This window comes from Pseudophryne corroboree, chromosome 2, assembly GCF_028390025.1.
Source record: "Pseudophryne corroboree isolate aPseCor3 chromosome 2, aPseCor3.hap2, whole genome shotgun sequence".
Lineage (NCBI taxonomy): Eukaryota > Metazoa > Chordata > Amphibia > Anura > Myobatrachidae > Pseudophryne > Pseudophryne corroboree.
The window spans coordinates 90,643,336-90,666,528 of NC_086445.1; the positions used below are offsets into that span (position 1 = coordinate 90,643,336).

At 48.4% G+C, this 23,193-nt stretch overlaps 2 protein-coding genes across 3 annotated transcripts in view; one reads left to right on the forward strand and one right to left on the reverse strand.

Moving 5' to 3' along the window:
• ARHGAP42 (Rho GTPase activating protein 42) overlaps window positions 1-23,193 on the forward strand; it is a 615,245-nt gene that overhangs the window by 538,336 nt on the left and 53,716 nt on the right. For both annotated transcript variants that reach the window (XM_063951500.1, XM_063951501.1), the window contains 2 exons: window positions 6,680-6,818; window positions 8,905-8,967. In XM_063951500.1, the coding sequence (XP_063807570.1) occupies window positions 6,680-6,818; window positions 8,905-8,967 (202 nt within the window). The remainder of the gene's footprint in view (window positions 1-6,679; window positions 6,819-8,904; window positions 8,968-23,193) is intronic.
• Window positions 20,113-21,528, reverse strand: LOC135000445 (sperm acrosome membrane-associated protein 6-like). Its single transcript, XM_063951504.1, has one exon. It carries the CDS (start codon window positions 21,503-21,505, stop codon window positions 20,339-20,341), a length of 1,167 nt encoding a protein of 388 aa, XP_063807574.1. The 5' UTR covers window positions 21,506-21,528; the 3' UTR covers window positions 20,113-20,338.

Here is a 23,193-nt window from a genome sequence, read left to right on the forward strand (position 1 = left end):
TCCGCAGGAGACTGGGCACTCTAAAGAAAGATTTAGTACTACCTGGTGTGCACTGGCTCCTCCCTCTATGCCCCTCCTCCAGACCTCAGTTAGAATCTGTGCCCGGACAGAGCTGGGTGCTTTTAGTGAGCTCTCCTGAGCTTGCTAATAAGAAAGTATTTTAGTTAGGTTTTTTATTTTCAGAGAGCTTCTGCTGGCAACAGACTCTCTGCTACGTGGGACTGAGGGGAGAGAAGCAAACCTACTAACTGCGGCTAGGTTGCGCTTCTTAGGCTACTGGACACCATTAGCTCCAGAGGGTTCGAACACAGGACCTGACCTTGTCGTCCGTTCCCGGAGCCGCGCCGCCGTCCCCCTCGCAGAGCGAGAAGACAGAAGCCGGCAGAAGCAAGAAGACATCGAAATCGGCGGCAGAAGACTCCTGTCTTCACATGAGGTAGCGCACAGTACTGCAGCTGTGCGCCATTGCGCCCACACTAACCCACACACTCCGGTCACTGTAGGGTGCAGGGCGCAGGGGGGGGCGCCCTGGGCAGCAATTGATACCTCCTGGCAAAAGCAGCATATATACAGTTGGACACTGTTATATGCATGAGCCCCCGCCATTATTTTTATACAAAATTGTGGGACAGAAGCCCGCCGCTGAGGGGGCGGGGCCTTCTTCCTCAGCACTCACCAGCGCCATTTTCTCTCCACAGCTCCGCTGAGAGGAAGCTCCCCAGGCTCTCCCCTGCAGATTCACGGTAGAAGGGTAAAAAAGAGAGGGGGGGCTCGTAAATTTAGGCGCATTAATCATAATACAGCAGCTACTGGGTAAACACTAAGTTACTGTGTGATTCCTGGGTCATATAGCGCTGGGGTGTGTGCTGGCATACTCTCTCTCTGTCTCTCCAAAAGGCCTTGTGGGGGTCCTGTCCTCATTTAGAGCTTCCCCTGTGTGTGTGGTGTGTCGGTACGCGTGTGTCGACATGTTTGACGAAGAGGGCTATGTGGAGGCAGAGCAAGTGCAGATGAATGACGTGTCGCCACCGACGGTGCCGACACCTTATTGGATGGATATGTGGAAGGTGTTAAATGATAATGTAAACTCCTTACATAAAAGGTTGGATAAAGCTGATACCTTGGGCCAGTCAGGGTCTCAACCCATGCCTGATCCTACAGCGCAGAGGCCCTCAGGGTCTCAAAAGTGCCCACTATCCAAAATGGTTGACACAGATGTCGACACGGATTCTGACTCCAGTGTCGACGACAATGATGCAAAATTGCAACCTAAAATGACTAAGGCCATCCGCTACATGATTATAGCGATGAAAGATGTTTTGCACATATCAGAGGTAAACCCTGTCCCTGACAAGAGGGTTCATATGTATGGGGAGAAAAAGCAAGAGGTGACTTTTCCCCCTTCACATGAGTTGAATGAGTTATGTGAAAGAGCGTGGGATTCCCCTGATAAGAAGGTGCTGATTTCCAAAAGGTTACTTATGGTGTACCCTTTCCCGCCAGCGGACAGGGTGCGCTGGGAATCCTCCCCTAGGGTAGATAAAGCTCTCACACGCTTATCTAAGAAGGTGGCCCTGCCGTCGCAGGATACGGCCGCCCTAAAGGATCCTGCAGATAGAAAGCAGGAAAGTATCCTGAAATCTGTTTATACACATTCAGGGACTCTACTGAGGCCGGCAATTGCGTCGGCTTGGATGTGTAGTGCTGTAGCAGCGTGGACACAAATAATCTGTCTGAGGAAATGGATACCTTAGACAGGGATACCATTATGCTGACCCTGGGGCATATAAAAGACACTGTCCTATATATGAGGGATGCCCAGAGGGACATTTGCCTACTGGGCTCTAGAATTAATGCAATGTCAATCTCTGCCAGGAGGGTCCTGTGGACTCGGCAGTGGACAGGTGATGCCGACTCCAAAAACACATGGAGGTGTTACCTTACAAGGGTGAGGAATTGTTTGGGGACGGTCTCTCGGACCTGGTTTCCACAGCTACTGCTGGGAAGTCAAACTTTTTGCCATATATTCCCTCACAACCTAAGAAAGCACCGTATTACCAAATGCAGTCCTTTCGCTCGCAAAGAAGCAAGAAGGTCAGAGGTGCTTCCTTTCTTGCCAGAGGCAGGGGTAGAGGAAAAAAGCTGCACCTTACAGCTAGTTCCCAGGAACAGAAGTCCTCCCCGGCTTCCACTAAATCCACCGCATGACGCTGGGGCTCCACAGGTGGAGCCGGGAGCAGTGGGGGCGCGTCTTCGACATTTCAGCCACCAGTGGGTTCGCTCACAGGTGGATCCCTGGGCTATACAGATTGTGTCTCAGGGATACAAGTTGGAATTCGAAGTGATGCCCCCTCACCGTTACCTCAAATCGGCCCTGCCAGCTTCCCCCATAGAAAGGGAAGTAGTGGTAGCGGCAATTCACAAGCTATTTCTCCAGCAGGTGGTGGTAAAGGTTCCCCTTCTTCAACAGGGAAAGGGATACTATTCCACAATGTTTGTGGTACCGAAACCGGACGGTTCGGTCAGACCCATATTAAATTTAAAATCCCTGAACATTTATCTGAAAAGATTCAAGTTCAAAATGGAATCGCTCAGAGCGGTCATTGCAAGCCTGGAAGAGGGGGATTTTCTGGTGTCTCTGGACATCAAGGATGCTTACTTGCATGTCCCCATTTATCCGCCTCATCAGGAGTACCTCAGATTTGTGGTACAGGACTGTCATTACCAATTCCAGACGTTGCCGTATGGGCTCTCCACGGCACCGAGAATATTTACCAAGGTAATGGCAGAAATGATGGTGTTCCTGAGAAAGCAAGGAGTCACAATTATCACATACTTGGACGATCTCCTCATAAAGGCGAGGTCCAGAGAGCAGTTGCAGATCAGCGTAGCGCACTCTCAGGAAGTGTTGCAACAGCATGGCTGGATTCTGAATATCCCAAAGTCGCAGCTGATTCCTACGACGCGTCTGCCCTTTCTGGGCATGATTCTGGACACAGACCAGAAGAAGGTGTTTCTCCCGGCGGAGAAGGCTCAAGAGCTAGTGACTCTAGTCAGAAACCTATTAAAACCGAAACAGGTGTTGGTGCATCACTGCACGCGAGTCCTGGGAAAGATGGTGGCATCGTACGAAGCCATTCCCTTCGGCAGGTTCCATGCGAGGATCTTTCAATGGGATCTGTTGGACAAATGGTCCGGATCGCATCTTCAGATGCATCGGCTGATCACCCTGTCCCCCAGGGCCAGGGTGTCTCTTCTGTGGTGGCTACAGAGTGCTCACCTTCTCGAGGGCCGCAGGTTCGGCATACAGGACTGGGTCCTAGTGACCACGGATGCGAGCCTCCGAGGTTGGGGGGCAGTCACTCAGGGAAGAAACTTCCAAGGGTTGTGGTCAAGTCAGGAGGCTTGTCTGCACATAAATATCCTGTAACTAAGGGCCATATACAACGCCCTGAGTCAAGCGGAGCCCCTGCTTCGCAACCAACCGGTGCTGATTCAGTCAGACAACATCACCGCGGTGGCTCATGTAATCCGCCAGGGCGGCACAAGAAGCAGAGTCACGATGGCGGAAGCCACCAGGATTCTCCGGTGGGCGGAGAATCACGTGCAAGCACTGTCAGCAGTGTTCATTCCGGGGGTGGACAACTGGGAAGCAGACTTCCTCAGCAGGCACGACCTCCACCCGGGAGAGTGGGGACTTCATCAAGAAGTCTTCGCGCAGATTGTAGGTCGGTGGGAACTGCCACAGGTAGACATGATGGCATTCCGCCTCAACAAAAAACTACAAAGGTATTGCGCCAGGTCAAGAGACCCTCAGGCGATAGCTGTGGACGCACTGGTAACACCGTCGGTATTCCAGTCGGTTTATGTGTTTCCGCCTCTTCCTCTCATACCCAAGGTACTGAGAATCGTAAGACGAAGAGGAGTGAGAACAATACTAATTGTTCCAGATTGGCCAAGAAGGACTTGGTACCCGGAACTGTAAGAAATGCTCACAGAGGACCCGTGGCCTCTACCTCTCAGACAGGACCTGTTGCAACAGGGACCCTGTCTGTTCCAAGACTTACCGCGGCTGCGTTTGACGGCATGGCGGTTGAACGCCGGATCCTAGCGGAAAAAGGCATTCCGGAGGAAGTTATTCCTACGCTGATAAAAGCTAGGAAGGACGTGACAGCAAAGCATTATCACCGTATATGGCGAAAATATGTTGCTTGGTGTGAGGCCAGGAAGGCCCCTACAGAGGAATTCCAGCTGGGCAGGTTTCTGCACTTTCTACAGTCTGGAGTGACTATGGGCTTGAAGTTGGGATCCATAAAGGTCCAGATTTCGGCCCTATCCATTTTCTTTCAACAGGAACTGGCTTCTCTTCCTGAAGTTCAGACGTTTGTTAAGGGAGTGCTGCATATTCAGCCCCCTTTTGTGCCACCAGTGGCACCTTGGGATCTCAACGTGGTGTTGGGTTTCCTGAAATCCCACTGGTTTGAGCCACTTAAGACCGTGGAGCTGAAGTATCTCACGTGGAAAGTGGTCATGCTATTGGCCTTAGCTTCGGCTAGGCGTGTGTCAGAATTGGCGGCTTTGTCGTGTAAAAGCCCCTATCTGGTTTTCCATATGGACAAGTCAGAATTACGGACTCGTCCACAATTTCTGCCAAAGGTGGTGTCATCCTTTCACTTGAACCAACCTATAGTGGTGCCTGCGGCTACTCGTGACTTGGAGGACTCCAAGTTGCTTGAGGTAGTCAGGGCTTTGAAGATTTATGTAGCCAGGACGACTGGAGTCAGGAAAACTGACTCGCTGTTTATCCTGTATGCCGCCAACAAGTTGGGTGCTCCTGCTTCAAAGCAAACCATTGCCCGCTGGATCTGTAACACGATTCAGCAGGTTCATTCTGCGGCTGGATTGCCGCATCCAAAATCAGTGAAAGCCCATTCCACGAGAAAGGTGGGCTCTTCTTGGGCGGCTGCCCGAGGGGTCTCGGCATTACAGCTTTGCCGAGCTGCTACTTGGTCGGGTTCAAACACATTTGCAAAATTCTACAAGTTTGATACCCTGGCTGAGGAGTACCTTGTGTTTGCCCATTCGGTGCTGCAGAGTCATCCGCACTCTCCCGCCCGTTTGGGAGCTTTGGTATAATCCCCATGGTCCTTACGGAGTCCCCAGCATCCACTAGGACGTTAGAGAAAATAAGATTTTACTCACCGGTAAATCTATTTCTCGTAGTCCGTAGTGGATGCTGGGCGCCCGTCCCTAGTGCGGACTTTCTGCAATACGTGTATATAGTTATTGCTTAATAAAGGGTTATGTTATGTTGGCATCCATTGTTTGATGCCCTGTTGTTGTTCATACTGTTGACTGGATAAGTATCACAAGTTATACGGTGTGATTGGTGTGGCTGGTATGAGTCTTACCCTGGATTCCAAAATCCTTTCCTTGTAATGTCAGCTCTTCCGGGCACAGTTTCCTTAACTGAGGTCTGGAGGAGGGGCATAGAGGGAGGAGCCAGTGCACACCAGATAGTACTAAATCTTTCTTTAGAGTGCCCAGTCTCCTGCGGAGCCCGTCTATTCCCCATGGTCCTTACGGAGTCCCCAGCATCCACTACGGACTACGAGAAATAGATTTTCCGGTGAATAAAATCTTCTTATTATTATTATTATTATTATTATTATCCTTTATTTATATGGCGCTACAAGGGTTCCGCAGCGCCCAATTACAGAGTACATAAACAAATAATCAAACAGGAAAACAGCAACTTACAGTTGACGACAATATAGGACAAGTACAGGGTAAATAAACATAGTTACATCAGCAGATGACACTGGAATAAGTATCAGGTGGCAGAAGACTGCTGGATTTGGTGCAGCTGAAGATTATTAAAGTAAGAAAAGGGTAAGCACATGAGGGAAGAGGGCCCTGCTCGTGAGAGCTTACATTCTAAAGGGGAGGGGTAGACAGACAGGGGTGAGACAGATGGGGTACATAGAGAGCGTGGAACAGAGGTTTAGGATGAGATTCGGCTGGGTTTGGTGAAGAAGTGGGTCTTGAGAGCCCGTTTGAAGTTTTGTAGAGAGGTGGAGAGTCTGAGGGGGAGAGGTAGGGAATTCCAGAGAAGTGGTGCAGCACGTGAAAAATCTTGGAGGTAGGAGTGGGAGGAAGTAATCCATAGGCAGGAGAGTCGGCGTGCATTAGCAGAGCGAAGAGGACGGGTGGGAGTGTAAAGCGAGATAAGATCAGAGATGTAGATGGGAGAGGAGTGGGTGAAGGCTTTGTAAGCAAGTGTGAGAAGCTTGAAATGGATTCTGAAAGGGAAGGGGAGCCAGTGAAGGTCTAGTAAGAGAGGAGAGGTGGACGTAGTGCGTTTGGTGAGGAAAATGAGCCGGGCAGCAGCATTGAGGATAACTGTAGGGGTATAAAGGAATGTGACTGCATTGCCCAATAGGTCATTAGTTATGCGGTTGTTTCTTACATGTTTCCTTCAGGTAGTCTGGCATGTACAGTAGGCCCCCATTTATCAAGCCTTAAAGAGTGATAAATAGCACGTGATAGAGTACCAACCAATCAGCTCCTAGCTGCCATGTCACAGGCTGTGTTTGAAGTTACGAGCTGTTTGGTTGGTACTTTATCACCGTAGTCTGTAGTATAATTGATTTTGAATTTGCTGCTTCATTTGCTTTAGGTATTAAAAGTCGAAGTCCTTCTACTCAGAGCTTATCATCTATGGATGCCACAAAGGCTTATCCGGATTTACCTCCAAAGGTTATGAGAAGAAGGTTGGACACGGGTTCCAGTAATGGCTACCAGAGACCAGGATCGATGTGAGCATTCTGTGGTTATATATCCTCTGTGTGGCGGGTACGGGTGGGTACGGCGTACCCTTAAGAATTTAAGCGTGCCACCGGGCCGCCACTCCCTCCCTCTGCTGCTGCTCACCGCGCAGCGTGCGCCTCTCCTGCCCCTCTGTATCTCCCTTCAATTCAGCGCCGGCCCATGAGCCAATCAGAGCTCGCGGACTGGCAGCCAAGGCTCCTGATTGGCTGCCGGACCGCGAGCTGTGATTGGCTCACCGATCGGCACTGAATAGAAGGTAGACACCCGCACTGCTGCGCTCTCCTCCCCTCACTCACAGGACAGTAGCAGCAGTGAGCAGCAGGGGGGGGGGGGGGGGGGGGGGTGCATGTGTACCTGTCACTGGGGGCATATCTGGAACTGGGGGCATATCTGGTACTAGGGGCATATCTGGCACTGGGAGGACATGTGTATCTGGCACTGGGGGTATATCTGGCACTGCAGGGACATGTGTATCTGGCACTGGGGGCATATCCGGCTCTGCGGGAACATGTGTATCTGGCACTGGGGGTATATCTGGCACTGGGGGCATATCTGACACTGCGGGGACATGTGTACTTGGTACTGGGGGCACTTCTGGTACTGGGGGCATATCTGGCACTGGGGGGACATGTGTACCTGGCACTGGGGGCATATCTGGCACTGGGGGGTCATGTGTATCTGGCACTGGGAGCATATCTGGCACTGCGGGGACATGTGTATCTGGCACTGCGGGGACATGTGTATCTGGCACTGGGGGCATATCTGGCATTGGGGGCATATCTAGTACTGGGGGGGTCATGTGTACCTGGCACTGGGGGCATATCTGGCACTGGGAGCATATCTGGTACTGGGGGTATATCTGTCACTGGGGGGTCATGTGTATCTGGCACTCGGGGCATATCTGGCACTGCGGGAACATATGTATCTGGCACTGGGGGCATATCTGGCACTGCGGGTACATGTGTATCTGGCACTGGGGGGACATGTGTATCTGGCACTGGGGGCATATCTGGCACTGGGGGGACATGTGTATCTGGCATTGGGGGCATATCTGGCACTGGGGGGACATGTGTATCTGGGACTGGGGGGACATGTGTATCTGGCACTGGGGGCATATCTGGCACTGCAGGTACATGTGTATCTGGCACTGGGGGCATATCTGGCACTGCAGGTACATGTGTATCTGGCACTGGGGGCATATCTGGCACTGCAGGTACATGTGTATCTGGCACTGGGGGCATATCTGGCACTGCAGGTACATGTGTATCTGGCACTGGGGGCATATCTGGCACTGCAGGTACATGTGTATCTGGCACTGGGGAGACGTGTATCTGGCACTGGGGGCATATCTGGCACTGGGGGGACATGTGTATCTGGCATTGGGGGCATATCTGGCACTGGGAGGACATGTGTATCTGGCACTGGGGGCATGTCTGGCACTGCGGGGACGTGTATCTGGCACTGGGGGCATATCTGACACAGTGGGGCATTTGTGTATCTGGCACTGTGGGGCAATGTATATTTGGCACTGTGGGGCAACGTGTATCTGGTACTATTGGGGTCATATGTGTATATGCCCCTCCCCCCATATGTGTATCACGCCCCATTTTCATTGACCACGCCCCACGTGGCATTTGGCCACACCCATTTTTTGGCGCGCACGCCAAACCACGACTTGTACCATTGAGTCTGATTCATATTCATGAGGTACTTAGGCTCAGATTTATCAAGCCTTGGAAAGTAATAAATTGCACGGTGATAAAGTACCAGCCAATCAGCTCCTAGCTGCCATGTTACAGGCTGTGTTTGAAAAATGACAGGAGCTGATTTGTTGGTACTTTATCACTGTGCAATTTATCACTCTCCAAGGTTTGATCAATCTGGACGTAAGTCCCAGCGATTCTATAGGCTACGTCGTCATCCTGTCTAATGTGTCACAGTTGTAAATTACAAATTCGACAATTGTGTATTTTAATTTGCATAATACTCCTACATCAAAACTAATTAATAATATGTTACAAATATACATGATTTTTTGTTGTTGTAGTAAGGGCTGTGTATTTCCCCCCACAGGGTGGCAGCTAAAGCTCAGCTCTTTGAGAACGCTGGATCAACAAAACAATCCACTCCTGGACGGTAAGGTTCAAGTGCAGTATGGATAGTGGGGGAAAAGTACAATCTAAGGGTTAAATTGTGTCACAGCTGGACTGGTGCTAAAATGCCGTCAGTATTCATGTGGATGTATTGTTCTGGGTCCCTTACATCAGCGCGGTACCCAGATATTTCAGCACAAAGGGCAGGGTAGGTCAGGTGGGATCCCCAGTAATTATTGGCCTTTCTACACCTCAGCAACACATGCAGATAGCGGATTATATTAGGGACCGGTGCTGTTGGGGCAGGTTACAGCTTTATGTTCTGAACTGCATGACCGATCTCACTGCCTCCCAAGCATTGTTCCAGCACTGAATATGCAACACAGTCCTGTGTATCTCAGTCCATGATGTCATTACAGTCCTGTGTATCTCAGTCCATGATGTCATTACATTCCTGTGTATCTCAGTCCATGATGTCATTACAGTCCTGTGTATCTCAGTCCATGATGTCATTACAGCCCTGTGTATCTCAGTCCGTGATGTCATTACAGCCCTGTGTATCTCAGTCTCTGATGTCATTCACAGTCCTGTGTATCTCAGTCCATGATGTCATTACAGTCCTGTGTATCTCCGTCCATGATGTCATTACAGTCCTGTGTACCTCAGTCCATGATGTCATTACAGCCCTGTGTATCTCAGTCCATGATGTCATTACAGTCCTGTGTATCTCAGTCCATGATGTCATTACAGCCCTGTGTATCTCAGTCCATGATGTCATTACAGTCCTGTGTATCTCAGTCCATGATGTCATTACAGTCCTGTGTATCTGTCCATGATGTCATTACAGTCCTGTGTATCTCAGTCTCTGATGTCATTCACAGTCCTGTGTATCTCAGTCTCTGATGTCATTCACAGTCCTGTGTATCTCAGTCCATGATGTCATTACAGCCCTGTGTATTTCAGTCCATGATGTCATTACAGTCCTGTGTATCTCAGTCCATGATGTCATTACAGCCCTGTGTATCTCAGTCTCTGATGTCATTCACAGTCCTGTGTATCTCAGTCCATTATGTCATTACAGTCCTGTGTATCTCAGTCCATGATGTCATTACAGTCCTGTGTATCTCAGTCCATGATGTCATTACAGTCCTGTGTATCTCAGTCCATGATGTCATTACAGCCCTGTGTATCTCAGTCTCTGATGTCATTCACAGTCCTGTGTATCTCAGTCCATGATGTCATTACAGTCCTGTGTATCTCAGTCCATTATGTCATTACAGTCCTGTGTATCTCAGTCCATGATGTCATTACAGCCCTGTGTATCTCAGTCCATGATGTCATTACAGTCCTGTGTATCTCAGTCCATGATGTCATTACAGCCCTGTGTATCTCAGTCTCTGATGTCATTCACAGTCCTGTGTATCTCAGTCCATTATGTCATTACAGTCCTGTGTATCTCAGTCCATGATGTCATTACAGTCCTGTGTATCTCAGTCCATGATGTCATTACATTCCTGTGTATCTCAGTCCATTATGTCATTACAGTCCTGTGTATCTCAGTCCATGATGTCATTACAGCCCTGTGTATCTCAGTCCATGATGTCATTACAGTCCTGTGTATCTCAGTCCATGATGTCATTACAGCCCTGTGTATCTCAGTCCATGATGTCATTACAGCCCTGTGTATCTCAGTCTCTGATGTCATTCACAGTCCTGTGTATCTCAGTCTCTGATGTCATTCACAGTCCTGTGTATCTCAGTCCATGATGTCATTACAGCCCTGTGTATTTCAGTCCATGATGTCATTACAGTCCTGTGTATCTCAGTCCATGATGTCATTACAGTCCTGTGTATCTCAGTCCATGATGTCATTACAGTCCTGTGTATCTCAGTCCATGATGTCATTACAGTCCTGTGTATCTCAGTCCATGATGTCATTACAGTCCTGTGTATCTCAGTCCATGATGTCATTACAGTCCTGTGTATCTCAGTCCATGATGTCATTACAGTCCTGTGTATCTCAGTCCATGATGTCTTTAGTGCTGGGGAAGTGAGTGAGCAGAAACAGTTAATAAGACACTCAGAGAATGATTTAGTGACAGGAAATTACACTCACAAGCAAAACAAAATCTTAAATGTGTCTGACCACAATAAGCCAACAAGTCATGGGAAATATGTCCAAGTAGGGTGAAAGCTCCAGAAATAATTAATATTTGTTTACTTTCATAACTAAATATATCCTCTGGGGCAATTTCTGTTCACCTATAGATTTAGAGAAAGATTAACGTGGAAGCGAAGAAGTCATTCTATTTTCTCTAACGTCCTAGTGGATGCTGGGCACTCCGTAAGGACCATGGGGAATAGCGGGCTCCGAAGGAGGCTGGGCACTCTAGAAAGATCTTAGACTACCTGGTGTGCACTGGCTCCTCCCACTATGACCCTCCTCCAAGCCTCAGTTAGATTTCGTGCCCGGCCGAGGTTGGATGCACACTAGGGGCTCTCCTGAGCTCTTAGAAAGTTATAGTCTTAGAATTTGTTCTTTTCAGTGAGACCTGCTGGCAACAGGCTCACTGCAGCGAGGGACTAAGGGGAGAAGAAGCGAACTCGCCTGCTTGCAGCCGGATTGGGCTTCTTAGGCTACTGGACACCATTAGCTCCAGAGGGATCGACCGCAGGCCCAGCCTTGATGTTCGGTCCCGGAGCCGCGCCGCCGTCCCCCTTACAGAGCCAGAAGCAAAAAAAAAAGAGAGAGGGGGCACTAAATTTAGGCGCAGTATACATTATATATATAGATATAAAGCTATAGGGGACATAACTCAGTTAGTCCCTGCAGTATATAGCGCTCTGGTGTGTGCTGGCATACTCTCACTCTGTCCCCCCAAAAGGGCTTTTGTGGGTCCTGTCCTCGTTTAGAGCATTCCCTGTTTGTCTGCGGTGTGTCGGTACGGCTGTGTCGACATGTTGAATGAGGAGGCTTATATGGTGACGGAACAGAGGCCGATATATGTGATGTCGCCCCCTGTGGGGCCGACACCAGAGTGGATAGAGAGGTAAAAGGTATTAACTGACAGTGTCAACTCCTTACATAAAAGGGTGGATGACGTAACAGCTGTGGGACAGCCGGCTTCGCAGCCCGCGCCTGCCCAGGCGTCTCAAAGGCCATCAGGGGCTCAAAAATGCCCGCTCTCTCAGATGGCAGACACAGATGTCGACACGGAGTCTGACTCCAGTGTCGACAAGGTGGAGACATATACACAATCCAATCCGTGACTTGATCCCGGCAATAAAAAATGTGTTATACATTTCTGACTTTAACCTCTATAAATGGGTTTTAGGTTTGGGGAGAAAAAACAGGCAGTGTTTTGTTCCCCCATCAGATGAATAAATGAAGTGTGTGAAAAGCGTGGGTTCCCCCGTTAAGAAACTGGTAATTTATAAAAAGTTACTGATGGCGTACCCTTTCCCGCCAGGAGGATAAGTTACGCTGGGAGATATCCCCTAGGGTGGATAAGGCGCTCACACGTTTGTCAAAAAAGGTGGCACTGCCGTCTTAGGATACGGCCACTTTAATAGGTACCTGTTGATAAAAAAAACAGGAGGCTATCCTGAAGTCTGTATTTACACACTCAGGTACTAGACTGAGACCTGCAGATAGTGCTGCTGCAGCGTGGTTGGTGACCCTGTCAAACAGGGATAATAGTTGGCAAACATAAAAACATATTAAAGACGTTGTCTTATATATGGGGGATGCACAGAGGGATATTTTGCCGGCTGGCATCCAAAATAAATGTAATGTCCATTCTGTCAGGAGGGTATTAGAGACCTGTCACTGGACAGGTGATGCTGACTTAAAAAGCGCATAGAGAGCCTTATAAGAGTGAGGAATTATTTGGGGATGGTCTCTGGGACCTCGTATCCACAGCAACTGCTGGGAAGAAATAATTTTACCTCAGGTTTCCTCACAGAAAAAGGTACAGTCCTTTCGGCTTCAGAAAAGCAAGCGGGTCAAATGGCGCTTCCTTTCTGTACAGAGACAAGGGTAGAGGGAAAAAGCTGCACCAGTCAGCCTGTTCCCAGAATCAAGATTCTTCCCCCGCCTCCTGTGAGTACACACCATGACGCGGGTGCTCCACAGGTGTAGCCAGGTACGGTGGGGGGCCGCCTCAAAAATGTCAGCAATTAGTGGGCTCGCTCACAGGTGGATCCCTGTTTCTTCCAAGTAGTATTTCAGGGGTACAAGCTGGAATTAGAGAAGTCTCCCCCCAGCCGTTTCCTAAAATATGCCTTGCTGACAACTCCCTCAAGCAGGGAGGCTGTGCTAGAGGCAATTAATAAGCGGTATTCCCAGCAGGTAATACTCAAGGTGCCCCTACTTCAACAAGGACGGGGTTACTATTACACACGGGTTGGGGTACCGAAACCGCATGGTTCGGTGTGACCCATTTTATATTTAAAATCCTTGAACATAAAAAAATTCAAGTTCAAGATGGAATCGCTCAGGGCGGTTATTGCAAGCCTGGACGAGGGGGATTACATGGTATCCCGGGACATCAAGGATGCTTTCCTGCATGTCCCCATTTACCATCCTCGCCAGGAGTACCTCAGATTTGTGGTACAGGATTACCATTACCAAGTCCAGACACTGCCGTTTGGACTGTACATGGCACCGAGGGTGTTTTATCAAGGTAATGGCCGAAATGATGATACTCCTTCAAAAAAAAGGGAGTTGTAATTATCCCGTAATTGGACAATCTCGTTATAAGGGCGAGGTCCAAGGAGCAGTTGGTAGTCGGGGTAGCACTATTTTGGAAAGTGCTACAACAGCATAGGTGGATTCTAAACAGTCCAAAGTCACAGCTGGTTCCTATGACACGTCTACTGTTCCTGGGGATGGTTCTGGACATAAACCAGAAATAGTGTTTCTCCCGGAGGAGAAAGCCAAGGAGTTGTCATCTCTAGTCAGAGACCTCCTGAAACCAAAATAGGTAGCGGTGCATCATTGCACGCGAGTCCTGGGAAAAATGGTAGCTTCTTACGAAGCAATCCCATTAGGCAGGTTCCATACAAGAACTTTTCAGAGGGACCTGTTGGACAAGTGGTCCGGATCGCATCTTCCGATGCATAGGCTGATAACCCTGTCTCCAAGGACCAGGGTATCTCTACTGTGGTGGCTGCAGAGTGCCCATCTTCAAGAGGGCCGCAGGTTCGGCATACAGGACTAGGTCCTAGTGACCATGGATTCCAGCCTTTGAGGCTGGGGGGCAGTCACATAGGGAAGAAACTTCCAGGGACTTTGGTCAAGTCAGGTTATTTCCCTACACATAAATATTCTGGATCTGAGGGCCATTTACAATGCCCTGAGGCCAGCAAGGCCTCTGCTTCAAAACCAGCCGGTACTGATCCAATCAGACAACATCACGGCAGTCGCCCATGTAATCAACGGGGCGGCACAAAAAGCAGGATGGCGATGGCAGAAGCCACAAGGATTCTCCGATAGGCGGAAAATCATGTGTTAGCACTGTCAGCAGTGTTCATTCCCGGAGTGGACAACTGGGAAGCAGATCTTCTCAACAGACACGACCTCCACCCGGGAGAATGGGGACTTCCTCCAGAAGTCTTCCAATAGGATTGTACACCATTGGGAAAGGCCACAGGTGGACATGATGGCGTCCCGCCTTAACAAAAAGCTATAAAAGATATTGCTCCAGGTCAAGGGACCCTCAGGCGATAGCTATGGACGCTCTGGTAACACCGTGGGTGTACCAGTCGGTTTAGGTGTTCTCCCCTCTGCCTCTCATACCAAAGGTACTGAGAATAATAAGAAGGCGAGGAGTAAGAACGATACTCGTGGATGGCCAAGAAGAGCTTGGTACCCAGAACTTCAAGAATTTATATCAGAGGACCCATGGCCTCTGCCACTCAGTCAGGACCTGCGGCAGCAGGGGCCCTGTCTGTTCCAAGACTTACCGCGGCTGCGTTTGACGGCATGGCGGTTGAACGCCGGATCCTGAAGGAAAAGGGTATTCCGGAGGAAGTAATTCCTACGCTTACTAAAGCCAGGAAAGAGGTTACAGCAACTCATTATCACCGCATATGGCGAAAATATGTTGCATGGTGTGAGGCCGAAAGGGCCCCAACAGAGGAATTTCAACTAGGTCGATTTCTGCATTTCCTGCAAGCAGGAGTGACTATGGGCCTTAAATTGGGTTCCATTAAGGTACAGATCTCGGCTCTGTCGATTTTCTTTCAAAAAAGAACTAGCTTCAGTACCTGAAGTTCAGACATTTATAAAAGGAGTGCTGCATAGTCAGCCCCCGTTTGTGCCTCCTGTGGCACCTTGGGATCTCAACGTGGTGTTGAGTTTTCTTAAAATCACTTTGGTTTGAACCACTAAAAACCGTGGATCTGAAATATCTCACATGGAAGGTGGTTATGTTATTGGCCTTGGCTTCTGCCAGGCGAGTATCAGAATTGGCGGCTTTGTCTTGTAAAAGCCCTTATTTGATTTTCCATATGGATAGGGCAGAATTGAGGACTCGTCCCCAGTTTCTCCCTAAGGTGGTGTCAGCGTTTCACCTGAACCAGTCTATTGTGGTGCCTGCGGCTACTAAGGATTTGGAGGACTCCAAGTTGCTAGACGTTGTCAGGGCCCTGAAAATATATGTTTCCAGGACGGCTGGAGTCAGAAAATCTGACTCGCTGTTTATCCTATATGCACCCAACAAGCTGGGTGCTCCTGCTTCTAAGCAGACTATTGCTCGTTGGATTTGTAGTACAATTCAGCTTGCACATACTGTGGCAGGCCTGCCACAGCCAAAATCTGTCAATGCCCATTCCACAAGGAAGGTGGGCTCATCTTGGGCGGCTGCCCGAGGGGTCTCGGCTTTACAACTTTGCCGAGCAGCTACTTGGTCAGGGGCAAACACGTTTGCAAAATTCTACAAATTTGATACCCTGGCTGAGGAGGACCTGGAGTTCTCTCATTCGGTGCTGCAGAGTCATCCGCACTCTCCCGCCCGTTTGGGAGCTTTGGTATAATCCCCATGGTCCTTACGGAGTTCCCAGCATCCACTAGGACGTTAGAGAAAATAAGAATTTACTCACCGGTAATTCTATTTCTCGTAGTCCGTAGTGGATGCTGGGCGCCCATCCCAAGTGCGGTTTATCTGCATTACTTGTACATAGTTATTGTTAACTAAATCGGGTTATTGTTGAGCCATCTGTTGAGAGGCTCTATTGTTTCATACTGTTAACTGTGTTTCATATCACGAGTTGTACGGTGTGATTGGTGTGGCTGGTATGAGTCTTACCCGGGATTCAAAATCCTTCCTTATTGTGTACGCTCGTCCGGGCACAGTACCTAACTGAGGCTTGGAGGAGGGTCATAGTGGGAGGAGCCAGTGCACACCAGGTAGTCTAAGATCTTTCTAGAGTGCCCAGCCTCCTTCGGAGCCCGCTATTCCCCATGGTCCTTACGGAGTGCCCAGCATCCACTACGGACTACGAGAAATAGAATTACCGGTGAGTAAATTCTTATTATTAATATTTTATTATTCTACTAGTTACCAGCCCGTCAAAATGACGGAGCAGCTGGGAGCTGGGACTCCGTCATGCTGAGGTGCGTGTGTCCCCAAAGGGAGCAACACTTGACTTGCTCCATCAGGCGCCATCTAGTGGCGGCCGCACACCATAGAGGTGAGGAGCTGTGTAAGCCTTTAATTGTATAGGATTTATTTATTTATGCACCTCTTCCTCAGTTCTTCTCCAGCAGAGACGGCCTGGCCTAGATCAGCCAGCTGACATTTGTAATTCTACAGCATCTTTCTGCTTCTATCGTGCCCAGGCAATGGGCAGACTTTAATCTTTAAGGGAGAGATGTTCCAAGCCTTGGAGTGAGATAAAGTAGAAATTTGTCCAAAGCAAACCAATCAGTGGCTGTCATTTATAAAGACTGTGCTAGTTAAATGATAGTTACAAGCTGATTGGTTGCTTTGGGCAACTTATCCGCTTTATCTCACTCCAAGGCTTGATGCATTTCCCCTTAATTTTGTACTCTACCATGTAAACATGCCATCACTGGGAGCTGTAACCGTCCAGATTATCTGCTCATAGGCAAATACTGTCACATTTTTGAGGCAGAAACAACATTCCCTCCAACTGTACCTTTTTGGCAGGTACAGTACCTTTTTTTTATGGTCTACCGATTTTCAGCTCTCCAAACTTCCATTGAAAGTATAGGAAAAGGGACGTGACCACGTCCCCTTTACCCATGGCCACGCCTCTTTTGTCATTTGTACCTATTTTTATGTGTCAAATGTTGGAGGGTATGGAAACAAATGACAGAGGAAATGCATTTTCTCCCAAACCAATAAAAAGTTAAACTTGACGATATTGCATTACAGTAAATTACCAGTAGGGGTCAGCATAAAGCCAATGTTAAATGATATGATTACAGTATGTACAATAAATAAGCAGAACATTAAACTGTAGCTTATACTGCACAGGGCTGTGGTGTATTCTCCACAGTGCATTGCTGTTATTAATCTGGTACATTACCATACATGCACTAACAGTCATTAGTAATTGTATTTATCAAGAGGCCCAGACCATGCACTCTCTAATGGTTAGCCAAGCCTCTGTGGAAGCTGGCCACAACCCCTCTGACTGGCCACACCTCTAAGGTTGGTCCCCTACCACTGTATTCCCCCGGTGGGCCCTTCATACCCTAGCCTGACACTGACTGCAAACAACACTGATTGCTACAAAAGTGACTGAAAAACGTACTATTGTGTTGTTAAAGTCTAATGAAGGGATGTACTAAAGCCATCTTTTGATAGCGATACCCTATAGAAGCCTATGATCTTCTTTCACACCCGCAGACGAACGCCGCACCTGCCGATCCCCCCCTCACCTGTGTCCAGGTGCCGCTCCTCGATCCCCAGCTTCTTCTCCCCTGCAGCACAGCCATTTCTCCCTCCGGCTGCAGGGGGGAGGAGGAGGAGCCTGGGGACTCCCAGCAAACGTCACCTCCCGGGGCTGAGAGGTGACGGACTCCACAGAGACCACCCGCAATCCTTCCCACAGGTATCGCGGAGGTCTCTGTCACCACATTGCGATGTTAATCGTATATGTTAGTACATATGTGATTAGCATCGCTGCGGAGGATGCTGATGTATTTTAATACATCCCGCCCTATGGGAGATAAATTATTCCTGTGAACTTTCTAAAAATTCCATAGGTGACACCACAACTTTCATGTTAGTGGTAACTTCTATTATCTTTATAACACTGATAGTTTAGAAAGAGGAAGAAGCGTGTCCGTAAAACGCAGGCATTTTTAGATATTAATTGTATCATTTAGATTTAGTCGATGCCCTGTGAAAATAGATCTATATTCGTATAACCCGATCTATTACACGAAGCTGCCACAGATCCATAAGAGCGAGTACAATCAACTAACAAAAGACAAAAGTTACAATTGACCTTTTATTTGATTATAAGAGCGTATCATTGGTATGCCTGAGTCATGTGAAGTATATAACAAATAGTGCATAGAGCGTGCATCAGTAAGGACATCGTGTGACATAAAAGATTTCTTTCTAATAACCGACTACCTGATTCTATCTTTCTTTATAATGAATTTAGCTCCTTAATCTATATCTGTCAGAATGAAATACTCATGGATATAATTCCACAATACAGATTATTTGGATGGATAAGGAAGTGTAGTGATACAGGATCTGATTTAGGCCCAGATTTATGAAGCTTTGGAGAGTGATAAATAGCACGGTGATAAAGTACCAACCAATCAGCTCCTAGCTGCCATGTTACAGGCTGTGTTAGAAAAATGACAGGAGCTGATTGGTTGGTACTTTATCACCATCTTGAGGATGAAGATTTCCGGGCCTCATGACAACTCCTGCGGTGGCTGGCTTACACAACCCCATGGGTCACACAGTCGGCCCATGGGGTCGCAGATGATCCAATATGGTATCCTAGGACACAGGAGGCGTGACGCCCTCTAGTGCATTACCATATTAGTGCTTCTATGTAACCACATCTGAATTAGGGCCCCTGGTGCACAAAGGACAGTGTGACCATATAAATCTGTGATCCTCACTTGTAAAGTGATTGCTGCATGGTGGGTCGGTGGTGGGGTCATCTGAACACAGGCCCTCCCAGTTCTTAATACACCCTTGGTCATTCATGCCTACTTTCTCTTGAGCATATGCTAACCGAGTAATCTATGCCTTTGGGTGTCTGCAGTAATCACTGCATGTGGTGGACCTACACAGTACTGACGGCAATAACATCTCATTGATCTATGTAATGGCAGCGTCCATTCAGCGCTAACAATAATATGCTGCAGATCTGTGTGTATGTAGCAAATAAAACAAGATTTTGTCATATTTTGACCTTGCACTCATCACTTCTTTATCACTGCTTTATCACTTCTCCAGGCTTAATACATCTGCCCCAAAATGTCTGAGCTATGACATCATTCTCCTCATCTCTTACCTCATAGGCATATGTCCCCTGTTGGTAAGTACGAGAGGTAGGATGTGCAGGTCTCCTTTCATATATATATATCAGGGTGAAAAAACTGATGTCCACCACCCTGGTGTTCCAGGCAAACCTCCATGTGACCGTTATGTCAGGAAGAAGAAAAGGTGCAGTGTAGTAAATGTTGGTCCGGGTGAGCTCCTGCATAGCGATGTCCTCCAGGGGACACTCCGCAGGCACCTGGCAGTCCTCCACTGTGCACTAATGACAGCAGTGCCGCTTTCTGTATCCCGCAGGTGGCTGTACAGTCTCAGCTGGGTTCCTTGCTGTAATCACTCACACCCCTTATGTAATCCTTTATCTTTAGTTCAAATGCCGCTGTCCAGTCTTTTGCAGAGAGCAATGGTCTAATCTCTCTGTTATATTAAATCTGGGGAAGAGCGGGCAGACTGCACACACTAATATCAAACATTATAAGAGGTGCTACCATGCTGAGACTTGTAGTGCCACGCAGAAAAAGGAAATATGCAGGTGCACACTTCAAACACTAACACTAATGATGATCAGAATAATTATACTAAACTTTACAATTTAACGTAGAGTTATAAAAAGGTTTCTTAGCACATGTTTGGCCAAACATGTGAGCCCACCTACCACGTCAAGGTGAACCTTTATCAGGTGGGGCCCTACACCCCCAGTTGCTCTCTCTCAGATGGCATTCTAACTGGAGGTGGGGTGGAGTACTGGAGGCGTCTCTATTTGCTACCTGGAGCAATGCTATTTTCTGGGGGCATCACTGCTTGCTGTGTCAGATTTGGAAAGTCCCAGACTGCAGGCAGTACAGCAGCCGAGTTGCGCAGCGGCGAGAGCAGGAGAATAGAACAGTTCCGGGGTCCAGCTGCGCAGCTTCTTCACACATCATCTGGATCCTCGACATTCGTTGCATGAGAGCACAGATGTACACACAGTATAGTCAGCACCATGATTACCAGTGCCAAGGCGATTGTGAGGATGACGCAGAATTTGGTGCTTGTTAGTATCTTATGCTTGATCATATCCTCAATACTGGTGCGTAACGGCGGTTGCTCTGGCTCCTGCTCCTCCTCTGGATTGAATTCTGAATTCACGACCTCGTTGAAAGCGTCCTCCAGCTCGGAGTATTCGATTGCTTTACTCCGGGTGACATTCAGGAAATAAAACATCTCCGCTATCACATCGTCGTCCGCATCCCTAACCTGACAGGCGTACGTTCCCTCGTGGTATTTACGAGTGGGATTAATCAGGATGTGCACATCTTCCCCCGTATATATGGTTTTACAATAACTGATGTCCGCTACCCTGAGGTTCCGGGCCAACATCCATGTTACCGTTATTGTGCTGGGGAGGGTGAAAGGTGGAACGCACAAAATGTTGGTCAGTTCGCGCTCCTTCGCATAGATGTCCTCCAGGGGACACTCTACAGCCGCATTGCAGTCCTGCACTGTGCACTCATCACACAGAAACACCCGTGCCGCTTTCTGTATCCCGCACCTGGGTACACACCTCTCAGCTGGGTTCTTGGCTGCGATCGATTTCACATCCTTGATGTAATCCTTTATCATTAGATCAAATGCCGCTGTCCAGTCCTTTGCAGAGAGCGATGGTCTGATCTCTCTGACTGTTATATTAAAGCCTCCCAGATGCTCTCTAATCTTGTTAATCTCTGTAAACGGTAGTGGGATGTTTTCCAAAGGTTTAAACCCTTTCCGTATCTTTTCCAGGCACTCGACGCCGTCCATCTTCTCCATAGATTGTGCATATCGGCAAATGCTTGCCCTTTCTGCAGCTGTCCTCAGACAGGTGAAGCAGCTATTACACAGCTCTGCACCACAGAGAAGGTACAGGATGCAGAGCAGTAGCGCACTGCGCTGTGCTGCCATGGTATTTGGCCGCACAGAAGAAAATAGAATAATAATATTAGTCTCCTTTGGTTTGCTTCCTGTTAAGTCGGCTTTCCAATAGGAAATGAGTCTCCTTAGCCTGTGTGTCTCCTGAAGTGGGGGAGTTATTGCGATGTCATAGGACATTGGTGATGTCATAGGACATTGGTGATGTCACAGTCGGTTAGTCACATGTCATGTGGTTACCAGCAGGGCACTGAGTCATGCTTGCTGTATGCTGATCGGGTGCCTTATATCTTATGTGAATGTAATTTCAGTTAGTTCTGTTTATTTTGCCCTTTATGTAGAACCCCCATATTAATATGGCCGCATAGTTGGCAACTGTCTGTAATCACTATTGCTATGTTCATGTCACTATAAGTGAATATCTCTTGCACAGTAATATATAACCAGGTCAGCATAAAGGTCTTGCTGGGGGATTCAGGTTAAGTACAGGAGAATGATGGTCAGAATTTATCCATCAGAAGCCTATTGTGTATTAGTCATACATGTAAATGACCATGAATCCTGTGTTACCATGTCTCCAATTTAAATCGTTTTGCGGATTATTCACGTCATTCCGCATAGGGCTGCCCCACCCTCATCGCAGGAGTGATTGGCTATGAATTCCCTAGAATGCAAATGTATAAATACAAAGGAATCACACTGAAGAGCAAAGTAGAAAGGAAAAAAGACAATTATTATATTGCAAGTTTATGGAGTGGCTGGTTCTGGAGTTAGTTTTGCTGTCTCAAAATGGGAACGTGGCACGCCTCTCTTTTTTTTTTAAAGCTTACTGTCGATTATTTCTCATCCATCTCGGCAGCTGGCGCTTTGTGTGAGGGTGTTGCAGGGTCACTGGATGAGTTCATTTAGGTACAGTTTTATATCTTGGAGAGAGATAAAGTACCAACCAATCAACTTGGAGATGCACTGAAGTGGACATCACACGGGAACAGCTTCCACTCGGCTCCAGACAGCGCTGCCTGCAGACACCCTCCCCCGGTTTATGAAGAGGGAGTGTTAACCCTGCACTGACCACAGTTCTTCTCAGTGAAGTACGGAGGAGTGTTTCACTACAGCCCACAAAACTGCAGACACCCACCCACCCTATCAGTAGCGGATCTTGCCACGGGCAAGCAGGACTTTTGCCCGGGGCGCTGCCTTCCGGAGGGCGCAGGGCGCCGCACCAGGGCAAGATCAGCTGCTGCTGTGTGCCCCCCGCTGCCCGCTGCCGCTGTGAAGGGAAACTAGACGCGTACGCATCTAGTTTCCCTTCGTGGAGAGGACCTTTGCTGTGCGCGATGACGTCATCGCGCACCGCACATCATTTCAATCTGTACAGGGGGTGTAAATGACCACGACCCCTGTACGAAGCCATGCCCCCTATTGCCGCCCGGGGCGCTCAGCGCCAGAACCGGCCTTGCACCCTATACTGATATTTTATATGATTTTATTTATTTATTGTACGTTTTACTCTTTTAGATATTATTTTTTACTATTCATGATTAAATAAATGTGTTCATTATTATTTATTCAGCGTCCTCGCATATTCCTATGCTACACACACGCCGGGGTCACCATTATATATATGTCCCCCAGAATCAGCCACTGCTATAAGCCACTCTCTGACGAGGCTTCTTGCAACCAGATGGAGGGACAAAAGGCCTGCCCACCGCTGCACCCGCACCAGGGGCAGTCCTGCCTGTCACATGCAACAGCCACTGCCCGCTCTCGATAAAACAACTCGGCACTCGCATGGTGGCAGTACAGGTTAGGCCACTGCTTCTTGGACTCCGAAGGATCCACTGAAGTGGCGGGAGGGGCGCCGTCACTACAGGAGCAGG